The sequence below is a fragment of the Narcine bancroftii genome, chromosome 9, assembly GCF_036971445.1.
Source record: "Narcine bancroftii isolate sNarBan1 chromosome 9, sNarBan1.hap1, whole genome shotgun sequence".
NCBI lineage: Eukaryota > Metazoa > Chordata > Chondrichthyes > Torpediniformes > Narcinidae > Narcine > Narcine bancroftii.
The window spans coordinates 106,598,201-106,613,763 of NC_091477.1; the positions used below are offsets into that span (position 1 = coordinate 106,598,201).

The window sequence follows — 15,563 nt, forward strand, 5'->3', positions numbered from 1 at the left end:
ACACACACACACACACACACACACACACACACACACACACACACAGATTTGTGCATAGTGGGGTTAAATTTAAAGTTTAGAAGTAAGTAAGAAATGTTATGTTATTAATAGTTTAATTTTTTTTAAAAACTATTATTTTGAATTTACCATTGGTGAATTTTCCATTGCTTTTCCTTTGTTAATGCTAACAAAATCCTTTTCGTCCCGAACAAAATTAAAAGGGTTGTTAGTTCGTATCAACATCACAAAAGGCAGATTAATTAACCGTTTACTTCATTGATGTTTGTGGAAGATTAGCATTAAAAATTTGACTGCTAGAGTGTTTGTTTCCAAAAATAGTATTTTTTAAGAAATGCTTGCGATGTTACCAGGAACTAAGAAGTAGTATGTAATAGAAATATTTATTATCTGCCTTCACTAACTGTAAATCTATTCTTCAATTCAAATGTAGCTGAGCCAGCTTTGATTTAAACAAACCATTGGTGAAAAATTAACTGTGTTTGCCTCTCCACTGTTACAACCTGATCAGTTGATATTTCAAATTTTTATTTAATCTCTCCAGAATCTCTATTATATTAGTTATAAAAAAAAAGGAAATGTCTAAATTTTGTAAGATACAGGATTTGATGTTATGCTGTTCATTACTGAATGCTTGCAACATTTGCGAAAGTGGTTATTTCTACTATCTCCAATTCGCATGTTACAACCATTGCAGGCTCAGTGCAGACATGTCAACTGCAGATGAGGACATTTTTTTTGGTTCTGATTTTGTTAAAGCCCATTAAGGATAGCAGAATGGATTGTACTATTTTGTTGTTTCCAATAAAATGTAAATAACTTGATTTGAAATTAATTAGTTTACGATTTTACTCACACCTTAACAGTGACCAACCCCTCTTGCCATCAGCATCTGTCAAAAAAAAATCACATGCACATTGAACTTTTGTTTCTTTTGATCCATAAGTGTATTCATAGTCATGGCTCTCATCTCACACAAGTATACTTACAAATTGTGGAAACAATCTCAACACAGTCATGACTCAGGCCCTAGATTAAACAGAAAATTTGACCACAATGATTGATATCACCAATCCCCAAACATATCTTAAGAGCATTCCTGCTGGCTTACAATTTTATAATTTTTTTCTGCTGATAAAATTCTTTTTTTATTTAGATCAAGGTGAATAACTGAAAAATATACAAGCCCTCTCCCACAGTCTATAAAAATTATCATCTCACCTCACCTAATTTAAACCTGTTTATTTTTTTTTAAATAAAGTCCTGTGTACTCTCAGAAAATTGACTCCAAATCACTAGAAAATATTCAGCATTTCTCTAACACTTCCAAGGCTACAATTTTTAAAGGAACTAATAGTGTGAACTTAGATATATTTGCAAATATTTAGCACCCAGTATTGGTTTAAAAACAGTGAAATAGTTTTCTTTTTACAGGTTCAGTGGAATATTCTCAATGATGATGAACTCATTCTCCTGGTCGATGGAAACGTTATAAATGTTACAGGTCAGAGTGGATAGCCTTTGCCTTCATTAATTCTTAAGTCATTAATTCTTCTTTAGGTAGCATGGTTAGCATGGCAGTTAGTGCAATGCCTTTTCAGCACCAGGGTTCAAGACCAGGGTTCAAATCCCACACTGTCTGTAAAGAGTTTGTACGTTCTCCCCATGTCTGTTTGGGTTTTCCAGTTTCCTCTCACCGTTCGAAATGTACTGGGGGGAGGGGGTATAGGTTAATTCAGTATAAATTGCGGCATGGACACATGGGCCGAAATGACCTGTTACTGTGCTGTATGTCTAAATTTATAATAAAGTTAAATTAAGATACTGTGATGAGAAGAAAAGGCTGAAGAGAAATTTAGCATACTTTAAATGATAGAGAATTAGACTGGGCACCAAATATGCAGCACTCTATTAAATCAGTAGCCAAGATCTCTTTCATTTTTGGATCTCAATTTTTTTTTTCAATATATCTTTGACCTTTGTTTTAAACAGAGAATGCTACCTTTATAAATCAAGTGACCATTCAGAGGGCAAGCAACAATGAGACAGTGGCCACTTATATGAATGGACCATCCATTACAGTTTCAGGAAAACTGGGAGCTTTGTCTTTCACCACTTCATTGGATAATTCTTTAAAAAATAAAACAGGAGGATTGTTAGGTAAGTTACGCCACCGTTTTTTTTTTTAAAAGGTACTCCGTAGCGAAAAAATGTATTGCCAGTGCGTGGAAAGATACAAATAGGATTGATATTAATAGATGGCATAATGAGATGAAATATTGTTTAATAATGGAAAAAATAATGTATGTTTTGCATGATCATTATAATTTTTTTATTAAAAAGTGACTGTTATACTCGGAATATTTACATTTCAATTTATATTGATTAGATTTTAATATGTATATTTAACTTTTTCTTTTTCTCTTTTTTTATGGCTTTCCTTAGGAGAGTTGGCTGGAGGGGGGGTCTTTTCTAGTTCATGTTTAATTGCTGTATATGTCATATATTATTTGTTTTTTGAACGAATAAATAAAGGTACCATTCCTGCAACAATAGTACACAGTTCAACAAAAAAAAGTATTCGGATTGTTATAAATTCACCTTGTGATCATGGTTCTTGATCATGTCTGTCAGTTAGCAAAGGGCAGCCGTCGTGTCATCCGTCCAGCACTGGCGCGAAACCGCAAAGGGTTGTCCTTTGGGCCCGGTCTATTGCGCATGCGCGGCCGGTTGCCTCGGCCCCCTGCCCGCCAAATGCTCCCGCGATTTTCTCCAGCGTCTGGCACCTTCTTGGGCATTAAGAGCGATTTCTTAAACTGCATTTTGCCAACTTATTGAGGGGGGGGGGGGGAGAGGTTCACTTCGTATATATAAAATTTGCTGGAAATGAATCTCAGAACTATCTGTAAACTATTCAATGATAAAGTACGTCATTTTGAGGCGCGGCGCTGCTGGATCCCGGGCAGCCCCTTGGCGGAGGAGGAGGAGGCGGAGGAGGAGGAGGAGGCATGTCCTGTTGCCGCTGAGAAATGGTGATTTTCAGCCATGCTTCCACACCTACTACTGGGATATTATTTCAGGAGACCCGTGTTGGAGTCTGGAGGGACGAAGCAATGTCAGAGGGAGGGGAGGGGGAGAGGAGGGAGGGGAGGGGGAGAGGAGGGGAGGGGGAGAGGAGGGGAGGGGAGAGGAGGGAGGGGAGAGGAGGGAGGGGAGAGGAGGGAGGGGAGGGGAGGGGCAATGTCAGGGGAGGGAGGGGAGGAGCAATGTCAGGGGGAGGAGGGAGGGGAGGGGAGGATAATATCTGAGTAAGTTGGCTTTTAAGAACTTGATGTGAAAGGTTAAGTATTCTTTATTTTTTTTAAAGTGGTGACATTTCCAACAACTTGTTTTCTAAAACAAATGTGCGCTGTTTCTTTTGCATCTTTCCCCCACCCCCCCCCCCCCCCCGTGGTTCATCTTTAACATTTTTTAACCTAATTTCTTAATTTACCCCAGCCTCTCATTTCTATGTATTCATTCAAGTTTAAGATTCTGCTTTAGATCTAAACTTGCCACTCTACACCCTGAATAGAAAATTCTTATTACAAATACTCTTCCACCGGAGAATTTTAAACAATGATTTACTATTGCTCTCATGACCCATGATGTGTTCTAAAATGTGTCCTGTTTGGATCCACTCTTTAATGGTCTGGGGAAACTGACCTTGTGAGAAATTCTTTGTTCTTGATTCCCTATTTATAATCTATCCAAAGCCCATTTTCACCAATGTTTTTAGTTTAGTTTTTCCCTAGTCTTCATCCAAACTAATTCAACTTGATCTTGAGCAAAAATCCATTCTTCCCTCTGCCTAAACGCCATCCTCCATTTTCAGTTCCAACATCCTCAAAACCTTTTGTTCAATTCTGCTGACCTTTCTGAAAGCAAGCACTCTGGGTAATCCAGTTCTGAGCAATTTATTGTGGTTCAGAGATCAAACTCATTTAACTTGATTTAGTCCATCCATTGTGAATCTTTAAGGTATAGAACTTGCATTTGACTACCATTTTACTTCTCTGTCATAATCTGATACCCATGTTGCTCTATTGCACAATTATCTTGTTTATATTTTTTAATTTATGAAGCTGTCCTGAACTTAACATTTCCTACCTGAAAGGATTTAGCTTAAAAGTCTTTCTACAACTCTATTTGCCTGATTTTAGAGAAACCAATGTCAATGAAATGGCTACTGCTTTCTGCACTGGTTCAACATGATCCATAATCGATAGAATTGAAAAGCACAAAACAGGCCCTTTAGCCCAGTTGTCGATATTCCAAGTTAAACTAAAACTCTACTGTTCGTGCTTGAAATGTAACTCTCCATTCCCTTCATGTTTGTGTGCCTATCTGGGAACCTCTTAAATGCTACTGTTGCATCTGCTTCCTTCACTATTCCTGGCAGCCTGTTTCAGGCACCTGCCACAATGCGTTTTAAAGACAGAATTGCCACACATGCACATGTGTGTGCACTCACACATATAAGACTTGGAGAAGTTATGCTTTCTCATCCTTTCTTCTTTGGCTTGGCTTCGCGGACGAAGATTTATGGAGGGGGTAAAAGTCCACGTCAGCTGCAGGCTCGTTTGTAGCTGACCAGTCCGATGCGGGACAGGCAGACACGGTTGCAGCGGCTGCAGGGGAAAATTGGTGGGTTGGGGTTGGGTGTTGGGTTTTTCCTCCTTTGCCTTTTGTCAGTGAGGTGGGCTCTGCGGTCTTCTTCAAAGGAGGTTGCTGCCTGCCAAATTGTGAGGCGCCAAGATGCACGGTTTGAGGCGATATCAGCCCACTGGCGGTGGTCAATGTGGCAGACACCAAGAGATTTCTTTAGGCAGTCCTTGTACCTTTTCTTTGGTGCACCTCTGTCACGGTGGCCAGTGGAGAGCTCGCCATATAACACGATCTTGGGAAGGCGATGGTCCTCCATTCTGGAGATGTGACCCACCCAGCGCAGCTGGATCTTCAGCAGCGTGGACTCGATGCTGTCGACCTCTGCCATCTCGAGTACTTCGACGTTAGGGATGAAAGCGCTCCAATGAATGTTGGGGATGGAGCGGAGACAACGCTGGTGGAAGCGTTCTAGGAGCCGTAGGTGATGCCGGTAGAGGACCCATGATTCGGAGCCGAACAGGAGTGTGGGTATGACAACGGCTCAGTATATGCTTATCTTTGTGAGGTTTTTCAGTTGGTTGTTTTTCCAGACTCTTTTGTGTAGTCTTCCAAAGGCGCTATTTGCCTTGGCGAGTCTGTTGTCTATCTCATTGTCGATCCTTGCATCTGATGAAATGGTGCAGCCGAGATAGGTAAACTGGTTGACCGTTTTGATTAGACTAACATGGCTACTGATACACATGGAAGGGTGACGTCATGATGTCCAGCAGAGGGCAGGATTATACCCAACACTCTTCCCCCGCCATCCCCCCCCCTTCCAAAGTGTGATAAATGTTTACTGGGCCCCTTCGAACTAATAAGATTCCATTGGGCATCACTACAAGTGAGAATTAGAATACATCTCATGAATAATTATATTTATAAAAAGGAAAGTATTTAATAATAATCAGGGCACATAGTCCATAAAGTATTCAGGTGGTCTTTCTCTTTTGGACCGCCTTGGCGTGGTTTTCTGTGCCGGTCTTTGCTTGGGACCCGTAGATAGTTGGGTCGGAGACGATTGCCCACCTTCGCTGACCCTCAGCGGCGATTGCCCATTTTCGCTGCCCTCCTGGCTGCATATCTTAATTACTGGACTCCTCGGCTCCACGACGATCTCTGCTGCCCCCTTACTCGGCCTGAGGGATGGGATGGTCAGGGCAGGCCTTGGCAGGTATGGTTCCACCTCCTCCAGCTCATGAGGCAGTTCATGGGCATTAGTGTCAGTCGATGCTCTTGGTCAATGTGTCGCTTCCACAACTGGTCCCCCACTAGAACTGAGTATGAGCAGAGGCTCAATTTTTGTAAGATTGTTCCTATCACCCATGGGACTCTATATTGTCTACAATCTTATATCAGAACTCTCTTGCCCACTTCCAATGTTATACCCAACAGCACACCCCCACCCCCTCTCCTTGTCTGTGCTGTATTTTTATTCTGGGAAAAGGATTCTGTCTACCCTATCAATACCTTGTCATTTGATAAACTGCTTGCGGTGGCACGCCATTAGGCAGGCGAACCGGCCCCACATGTCACGCACGTGGCGGGGCAGCCGGCCAAAATGGCGTCATCAGGAGTTTCTTCCCGACCTCAGCACCAGGCTTAGAAGCCTGCGCTCTGTGGCCCATGTGACGCCCTGCCGGTGTCATGACCCACAGAGCGGTTCTCAGCCAGGTCTGGGCTGGAAGATAAGACCAGCTAGGCAGACCTCAATAAATCAGTTTTTGCTCACTGAACTCAACCCGTTTGGCTGTGGAGTTATTCAGTAAGCAGGGTAACCATCACTACAGCTATCAGATTTCCCCTCACACTTTGACACTTAAAGAGAAAAAAAAACCATGTTTGTCCAAGCTCACCCATACATACCCTTTAATTCACACAATATCCTTGTAAATTTCTTGTATGCTTTCCAAAGCCTCCACGTACTTCCTGCATTGGGGTGAACAGTATTGTTTTCCAAGTGTGCCTGATCAAATTTTTATATAGCTGCAATGTGATTTCCTTAATTTGAACTTTATGCCCCACTCAATGCAATGTACCTTTACCACCCTATGTATGTGGTTACTTTCAAGGAATCTGGACCTCTGTGTATACACCCCTGTGTATACTTTCATTAACTGCATACTTCCCCTTACATTTTACCACCCAGTGTGTAACACCTCACACTAATCTGTATGGAACTCCATCTCCATTCCTCTGTCCATATCTGACGGTTCTTCTTTGATAGAGAATGTGGGATTCTCTACATCGGAGAGATAGTTCACAGACTGGGAGATTGCTTCTCTCAGCATCTACTCTCTGTCTGCAACCACAGCGAACTTGCAGTGGCCAACTACTTCAATTCTGGGTTACAGTCCCGCACTCACATATCTGTCCATGGCCTCGTGTACTGCCCCACCCTGACCACCCGCTGATTGGGGGAACAACACCTTATTTTCATCTGGGCACCCTCCAACCAGATGGCATGAACATTGACTTCACTGCTTTCTATTAAACCTGTTTGCCTTTTCTTCCCCTTCATTTTCTGCCTTTCCAATTCTTTCACCCACATAGCCCTGCCTTTCCACTCCCCTCCAACTCAGTGCTGCTGTTCCCTCCCTCCCTTCTCTACCTATCCTCTCCTGCCCTGCCATCCCCCCTTCTGCCTCCCACTCTTTTATTCTGACGCTCACTGGCATTTTCTCATACTTTGATGAAGGGCTCAAGCCTGAAACGTCAGTTCTGTATCTCTGCCTTTGTTACATAGAGGGCACTGTTTGACCTGCTGAGTCTCTCCAGCATTGTGTGTTTTTACCTTGGAAGACTCAGGATCATTTCTTCCAAAGCAGCAGTTCGAAAGGAAGGGCTGACAAGTGAACTTAAACACACCATAAAAGCAAAAGAGAGGGCATACAATATTTCAAAATTTAGCAGGAAGCTGGAAGATTTAAAAAGAGATGGCAACTAAAACAACAATAAGAGAAAAGATGAAATTTAAATTATATTTTTAAAATTTAGATGTACAGCCCATGTGCCCATAACCCCCAAATACCCCAATTAACCTAAAACCCCCCTGTACATTTTTGAAGGGTAGAAGGAAAACAGAGTCCCAGAGGGAACCCACACAGACACAGGAAGAATGTACAAACTCTTTACAGACCGAACTGGATTCAAACACGAGTCACTGACGCTGTAATAGCATTGTACTAATCGCTACGCTAACCGTGCTGACAATAATAGGTAAAGTGAGTGTAGTCGCTATTGTTAAGAAGAAAGTGATTGGTTAGACATCAGGAATGTTTCTGGAGGACTGGAAAATTGCCAAGGACAGAAAATAGAAATTCAAGGATAGAAATATCAGTGGTTGGCAAGATTCTAAAATCCATTATTAAAGATGTGGTTTCAGAATACTTGATAAAATAGACCAAGGTCAGCATAGTTTCTCTTTCATGGAGATCTTGCCTGACAAATCTGTTGAGGAGCAGGACAGACAAAGGATAGTCAGTTGTTTATTTGGATTTTCAAAAGTCCTTTGGCAACATGCTGCACATGAGGCTGCTAAACAAGATAGGTGTCCATAGTATTATGGGAAAGGTGCTATCTGATTACCGTATATTTTGGTGTATAAGACAACTTTCAGATAAGATGGGTCCACTTTTTCAGTCTGAATTTAATGGTTTTATTATGGTGTATAAGACAACCCACCAATTTTATGCAAGGAATATGCCGGGCACTGGTGTCTGGGCCTCCCAGCAACAACCCACACTTTGTTATAATACCCCAATCGCCAAGTAACAAATCTGTAGATTAAGCAAGTTTTAAAACAAACTTTGTTTCTGGCTGAGAAGATGCCAAATGTTGCTGGGTCCAAGTCACCATCACTGGCTGCAGCCAGAGTCATCGGAGATGACTCCATTCTCAAGATCTGGTACAGTGCCATCTCTATCGAAGATGTTGACTTTCTGCCCAAGTGTGCTTGGTACAGGAACCACAGCTACGTGGTAAAATGTCTATATTGGTACTTCAGGGTTATCTTGGACGCCAAATCTATGTTGTGCCGTTTTTTTGAGTAGAATTTAAGATCTCGTTTTTGTATCTGGCTCTATTTTTTGAGAGTTTTTTGGGTGTTTCAAGGGTCATCTTGTGTGCTGAAATATACGGTAGCTGACTAGCAGGCAAAGAGTGGGAATAAAGGGAGTTTTTCTGGTTGGCTACCTGTGACTAATGGTGTTCTGCTCTGCAGAGAGACTTGGACATGTTGAGACAATGAGCAAAGACGTGGCAGATGAAATGTGTCGTAGGGAAGTGTAGGGTCATGCACTTTGTTGGATGGAATAAAGATGTAGACTGTTTTCTAAATGGGTAGAAAATTTAGAAAGCAGAAGTCTAATGGAACTTTGGAGTCCAAGTGCAGGATTCCCTAAAGGATATCTTGCAGGTTTAAGTTGATATTAAGGAAGATAAATGCAGTGTTAACATTCATTTTGAAAAGACTAAAATATTAAAGCAAATATAATGCTGAGGCTTCATAAGGCATTGGTCAGACCACATTTAGAGTATTATGAGCAGTTTTGGCCACCATCTCAAAGGGAAGATATGCTGGGATTGGAAAGAGCCAAGAAGAATGATCCCAGGGATAAGAGGCTTAATGTATGAGGAGGATTGGGTAGCTCTGAACCTGTAATTGCTGGAATTCAATGGGGGTGCATCTCATTAAAACCTACTGAATATTGAAAGAACTGGATAAAGTTAATGTGGAAAAGATGTTTCCAATAGTGCGAGTCTTGAAACAGAGGGCAGAGCCTCAGAATAAAAGGAAGTCCCTTTAGAACTGAGGTAAGGGGACATTTCTTCAGGTAGAGAGTAGTGAACCTGTGGAATTCATTATATATATTTGTATATATTTAAAGCAGATGTTAATAGGTTCTTATTCAGTAAGGATGTCAAAGGGTATGGGGAAAAGGCAAGAGAATGGGATTGAAAGGAAAAATACATCAGCCCTGATTCAAATGATAGCGTATTCTCAATGGGCCAATTCTGCTCCTATGTCTTATGATCCAATGGAAATTGTATGGTTCTGATCACATCTATGATAAGAGAACATACTGTGAGCAAACTACCACATGATTCCTACCTTAAAACCTTAATTGCAATTAACTAGCTGCAATATCCTTTGAAATGAATCTCAAAAGATGCTATATAAATACAAGCTCTTTTTTCTCTGAACTAAGAGTTTGGATGAATTTGAACTGAAATTCTGTGCTTGTTTAAAAAAAAAATTCTCAAGGTTTTTTTTATTGTTAATTTAACTTTTCTGCATGTATATTGCTCCTCCATTTGCATTGTGGTGTACAACATTAATTCTAAACGTTCGGAACCAAATTAAACTGTTGGACTAATTGGTAGCTTTCCACATTCTGCAGCATTCTTTTCCATTTTTGTTTCTAGGAGTCTGGAATGATGATAAAACAGATGATTTTAAAGCTGCTGATGGTCAACATCTTGAATTTGATGGAACGAATTTGCCCAATGACTCACGGATTTTCTTTAACTTTGGCCTCACGTGTAAGCCACAGTTTTCATGAACTTCAAAATATTATTGCTAGTTAATACAGTCATAGAGTTCTGTAGCACAGAAATTCCCTTCTGTCCCATTTGTTCATGCCTAGCAAGCTGGTCTCATTTTGCAACACTCAGCCTAAATGCGTCTAAACCTTCCTGACTCATGTACCAAAATGACTTGAACATTACAATTGTGCTTACTTCTACCACTTTCTCTGGCAGCTCCTCCCTCTGAGAGGGTGCCCCTCTGGTCCTTTTTAAATCTTTCCCCTCTCACCTTTTGTCTATTTCACGTAGTTTTATATTCCCATACCCTGTGAAAAAGGCTATATTTACTATATCTCTCCCTCATGATTTCATAAAGAGAGGCTGACTTTCCTCCTTGATGTTCCAAGGGGAAAAGTCCCAGCCTGTCCAGCCTCTCCTTATAATTTAAGCCAACCAGTTCCAGTAATATTATCGAGAATCTTTTCTGTACCCTTTCCAACATATTTCCTATGTTTGGGTGACCAAAACAATGCACAGTATTCCAAGTGCAGTCTCACCAAAATCCTGAATGGTTATAACATGATATCCTGACCAACGAAGCAAACCTTGCCAAATGCCTTCTTCAACACCCTGTTTACCTGTGTTACCAGTTTTGTACAACTATTGTTGTGTCCATCCCAAGAATCATTATTCTACAACACTTTGCAGCACCCTGCTATTCATCTTGTAAGTCGTGCCCTGGTTTAATCTATCAAAGTGCATCACTGCACACCTGTTAGAGTTAAATTCCAACTGCCATTTTCCAAGCTCATCTGGATGCCATTGTTATTATTAGATAATTTATCTTCACCGTCCACTATGCCCCTAATTTTGGTGTCATCCATAAGCTTACTAACCATGGTCACCATATTGTCATCCAAGTTGTTTAAAAAAAAGTTACAAGCTACACCGGACCCAATCCCTGCAGCATATCACTGGTCACAGATCTCCATCTGAGTAACTACCCTATGTCTCCTACCATCAATTCAATTCTATATCCAAATTTAGCTAGCTCACCCTGGATCCCATGCATTCTGATCTTCCAGACCAGTCTACCATGTGGGATCTTGTCAACAGACCCACATGTAATAAAATGACTTGTCTCATATTTAATGATGTGATAATTATAACATTATTCTAATTATATTTATCTGTGTGTTTTCTAGGGAAAACAACTGAGAATGACAGTATATTTACATACAACACAACTGCAGGAGAGACTTGGTACACTTACAACAACAACAGTTTTGTGCCTAAATTTTATGATGAGCTTTTGCAAACCACTGACCAAGAGAAAATTGATAAAGCTAATAATACTTGCAAAGGAAATGATGACTGCATTTTTGATGTTCTGAGTACAGATGATTTTTCCTTTGGAACAGCTACATTACAAAGTGTGACATCATTTGCAGCACAAAATAGCACAATGAGTACGTATGCATGTTTGCTATGTTCATAGTATCACTGACACAAGGATATTTACAATGTTAAAATTGATGATAGATTATTAATCTTGATTTTTCTGTCGACCATCAAATAGACAGTTGGACCTGTTAAACTTCCCTTTTCAAATTTAGACATTGTTGTGAGGTAAATTGCTGAAATTGTGAGGGCAATGGGGTCTATGAGCAATCTATCTCATTAAGGCAATCAGTGTTAAAGAGTGGCTGCAGGAGAGGAAAAAAATTGTCGTTAAACCTGTTGGTCTCTGCTTTCACATTCTTAAGCCTAATAATAGGAGGGATAAATCAGTGTATCTGAGGTATGATGGATCTTTCTGAATATTAGCTGCCTTTCTTAGGCAGCAAGAGATGTAGATGGGGTCCATAGAAGTTGGGGGGGGGGGGGGGGTGGTGTGGGGAGACTGCTGAACTTCCTTAGACATCAACGTATAAAGAAAGTAGAGTGGAATATCTGCTGAAGATTGAGAAACTATGGAGTGCAGCAGTAAACAATTGACGTCACTGGTGCAATACTAAAGCTGTCACTCTTGCTAAGTGTCATCATAAACTTTGAATGTGAGACCATGTGCTTGCTGTAGGCTACTGACACCTTCAGTCTAAATTAAAGTGTCCATCCTATCCCTTCCTTGCCAACCTTTGGGAAATTTGTTTGAGAGGCAAACTTTGACTCGTGAATATTCCAAATGTCTAAAATGTTACTTGTCCCCTTTTTGGAGGGGGAGATGTGAATGATGATAATTTTATAATGACCTATCATCTGCAGGAAATGCACAAACCATGCATGTTCTTTCTCATGCTAAGTGCTTCATATTGTGACTTGCTGCTTGAACAGCTCCCACCATAGCTGTTCACATTGTATTCAAAGCAACGCACCCTCTTCCTGTGTAATCTCACCTGCTAACTGGAATTTTCAATACTTATGTTCACTGTATGCTGTGTTAGAAAATTATTCCCTTACAGATGACCTTTTATCTGTCCTGGGTTGTCTATGTCTTATCTAACTAGTGAATTTCTTGATCCTTCCCTCAATGTGCTTGAATTTCTCATAACTGAAATACAACATTGTGATTTTGAATGTACTACCTAAAAATGGTTTGCATATTAAAAAGTAACATAAGCCTGAATTAACATGCATATAATTTCCTCAGATAATTTTCCTCCGAATATCACTGGGGAATCCCTTATTCAAACTCGTCTTGATGAAACAGTGTTTGTACTTTTCTCCGCCACTGATGCTAATGACGACAATGTGACATTTTCAGTGTTGACTGATTCAGCAGATATCACAATTACAGGTACAGTTTACTACTCATGATTTTTATCACGTGTTTAGAGCAGACATTCTCAATCCTTTAAGACTCTTCTCAAAGTTTATGAGCTCCATTCCCTGAGAAGCAGACATTTAGTTGGTTTATTCCTAACTTCTCTCCTACTGGCTACCTAAAAAAACAAAAATATTTTACGATATCAGTTCATTGTCTCCATTGAGAATGGCTTATTTACAGCATTAGTTATTCAGTCGACGTTAAAAATTATATATTAACTATGTTTTGAAGATCACATTTGGTAGCAAAGTGGATTCTCATGGAAAATTGGGAGGGTTGGTGAGGGTCGCTATACAGTTCCTATCATAATCATTATCGTTGAATAAACTAGTGGGCCTAGAGGTAGATGACTCCCCTGGTCCTGATGAAATGCACTGCAGGGCACTGACAGGAATAGCAGATGTATTTGTGGTAATTTACTAAAATTTTCTGCAGTCTGGGCAGATCCCAGCAGATGATATTTGTGAAATTACTTGAAGCTATAATTAAGCCATCATATTTTTTCTTGCACCATGAAAACTGCAAAGATTTATTAACTATTTTTGTATTATCTCTTTCAATTTAACTTAATGAGCACTGTGGTCATTTTTGTGAACTGTCTGCTCATCTCCAATGAGTAAGAATTTTGGTGTATATGTACACTACAATGTATATGACAATCAACCGATTAGCATCATTAAGGAAGAGATAGAAAGTCATTTGGATAGAAATTGTTTCATCAGGCAGTTGCAACCTTCATTCAAGAAGGACGGATCATGTTAAAATTTCTGGAATCCTTTGAGAGTATAACAAGTGCCCTGGACAGAGGGGAAAGTTGTACACTTAGATTTCAAGAAGGTGTTTGGTAAAGAGCCACACAAAAGTCCTCTGCATAAGATAAGGATGCACAGAGTTGCGAGATATTTAGCATGTAAAAAGAATTATTTAACCAATAGAAGACAGGAAATTGAGATAAATAACTGTTTCTCTGTTTGGCAATTAATAGTTTTGGAGTGCCACAGGGAACAGTGCAAGGCCCACAACTCTTCACAAAATACATAATTTGGAGAAAACCAAATGTAGCACATCTAAGTTTGCAGATGACACTAAATTGAGTGGAAAAGCAAATTGTATAGAGGATACTGAGAATTGTCAGAGTGCTATAGATACGTTTAGTGAGTGGGCAAGTATCCAGCAGATGAAGTACAAAGTCATAAATGTGAGTTCATCTACTTTAGAAAGAAAAACAGTAGATTGAACTATTATTTAAAAAGTGCAGAGAGACCAGGAATGCTAGTGCAAAAATTCCAAAAAGGTAGTTTGCAGGTGCTGCAGGTAATCAAGAAGGCAAATGGGATGAACATTGCTAGAATGATTGAATTTAAAAACAAGGAGGTTCTGCTGTAACTGCAGGTTACTGTTGAAGCTGTAACTGTAGTGCTGTATGCACCTGGTTATCACTAGAGAAAGGAATATACTGGCTTTAGAAGTAGTGCAGAGGAGGGTCACGAGGTTGATTCTGGTAATGAAGGCGTTATCTGATCAGGAAAGATTGAGTAACCTGGAACACTGCTCATTGGGGCTCAGAAGGATTAGGAGTAACTCAGTGAAACATATAAAATCATGAAAGGAATAAATAAGATAAAAGCAGGATGGTTGTTTCCACTGGCAGGTGAGACTAGAATTGAGGAACATTCCCCTTAAGATTTGGGAGAAAAGAGTTCACCCAGAGAGTAGCGAATCTGGATTCCTTGCCAAAGGAAGCGGTGAATGCTGTCTCATTGACTATATTTAAGACACACATAGGTTTTAGAATAGAGGAATTATGGGGAACCAGCAGATAAGTGGAGCTGAGTCCACGGCCAAAATAGGCATGATTTTATTGAATGGCGGACTTCGCTTGACAGACCTGGTGGCCCATTTCTGTTCCTGTTTATTATGTTCTTGTGAAACATTGACCTTGATTTACAAAGAACAAACACTGGAGAGTTCCATAAGCTTTAATCAGAATTAAAGGTGTGTTTTAAATTGCAGAAAAGGTTGTGGGTTTACAGAGAACATGGAATATCTCCAATGCAAAGAGTGATACTGCTTGCTGATGGAGTTGAATAAAGGTTTGCGAATTCCAGTTAAATGAGAATATCTGTAAATGCTGAGGTCTAGTGCAGTACACAAAAATGCTGGAGTAACTAGTTTGTTTTCCTGTTGTATAGATTATTTTTGTATTTCAACTGGCATTTTATTATTTAAATTTTACAGTGGATGTACAGCATTTTAGAAACATTCTTTCATTTGTACCTATAGAAAATGGGAACTTTTCTTGGCATCCAACAAGCTCCACTCCGGTGTTTGCCATAATACAAGCCAGTGATTCAACGTCCACTTCTGAGGTGGGATTGACATTGACATTATGCAACTGTACCATCAACTCAACCTGTGATTATTCCAGATCACTTATAACCATGGAAAGAAATAATACCAAGTTTGTGGTAAGTTAATCAAGGGAGCAATTCATAACTTCATT

At 40.1% G+C, this 15,563-nt stretch overlaps 1 protein-coding gene across 1 annotated transcript in view; it reads left to right on the forward strand.

Moving 5' to 3' along the window:
* LOC138743597 (fibrillin-1-like) overlaps window positions 1-15,563 on the forward strand; it is a 129,081-nt gene that overhangs the window by 52,766 nt on the left and 60,752 nt on the right. Inside the window, exons 23-28 of the mRNA XM_069899111.1 lie at window positions 1,453-1,522; window positions 2,011-2,178; window positions 10,132-10,248; window positions 11,439-11,702; window positions 12,884-13,030; window positions 15,344-15,528. Coding sequence (XP_069755212.1) covers window positions 1,453-1,522; window positions 2,011-2,178; window positions 10,132-10,248; window positions 11,439-11,702; window positions 12,884-13,030; window positions 15,344-15,528 — 951 coding nt within the window. The remainder of the gene's footprint in view (window positions 1-1,452; window positions 1,523-2,010; window positions 2,179-10,131; window positions 10,249-11,438; window positions 11,703-12,883; window positions 13,031-15,343; window positions 15,529-15,563) is intronic.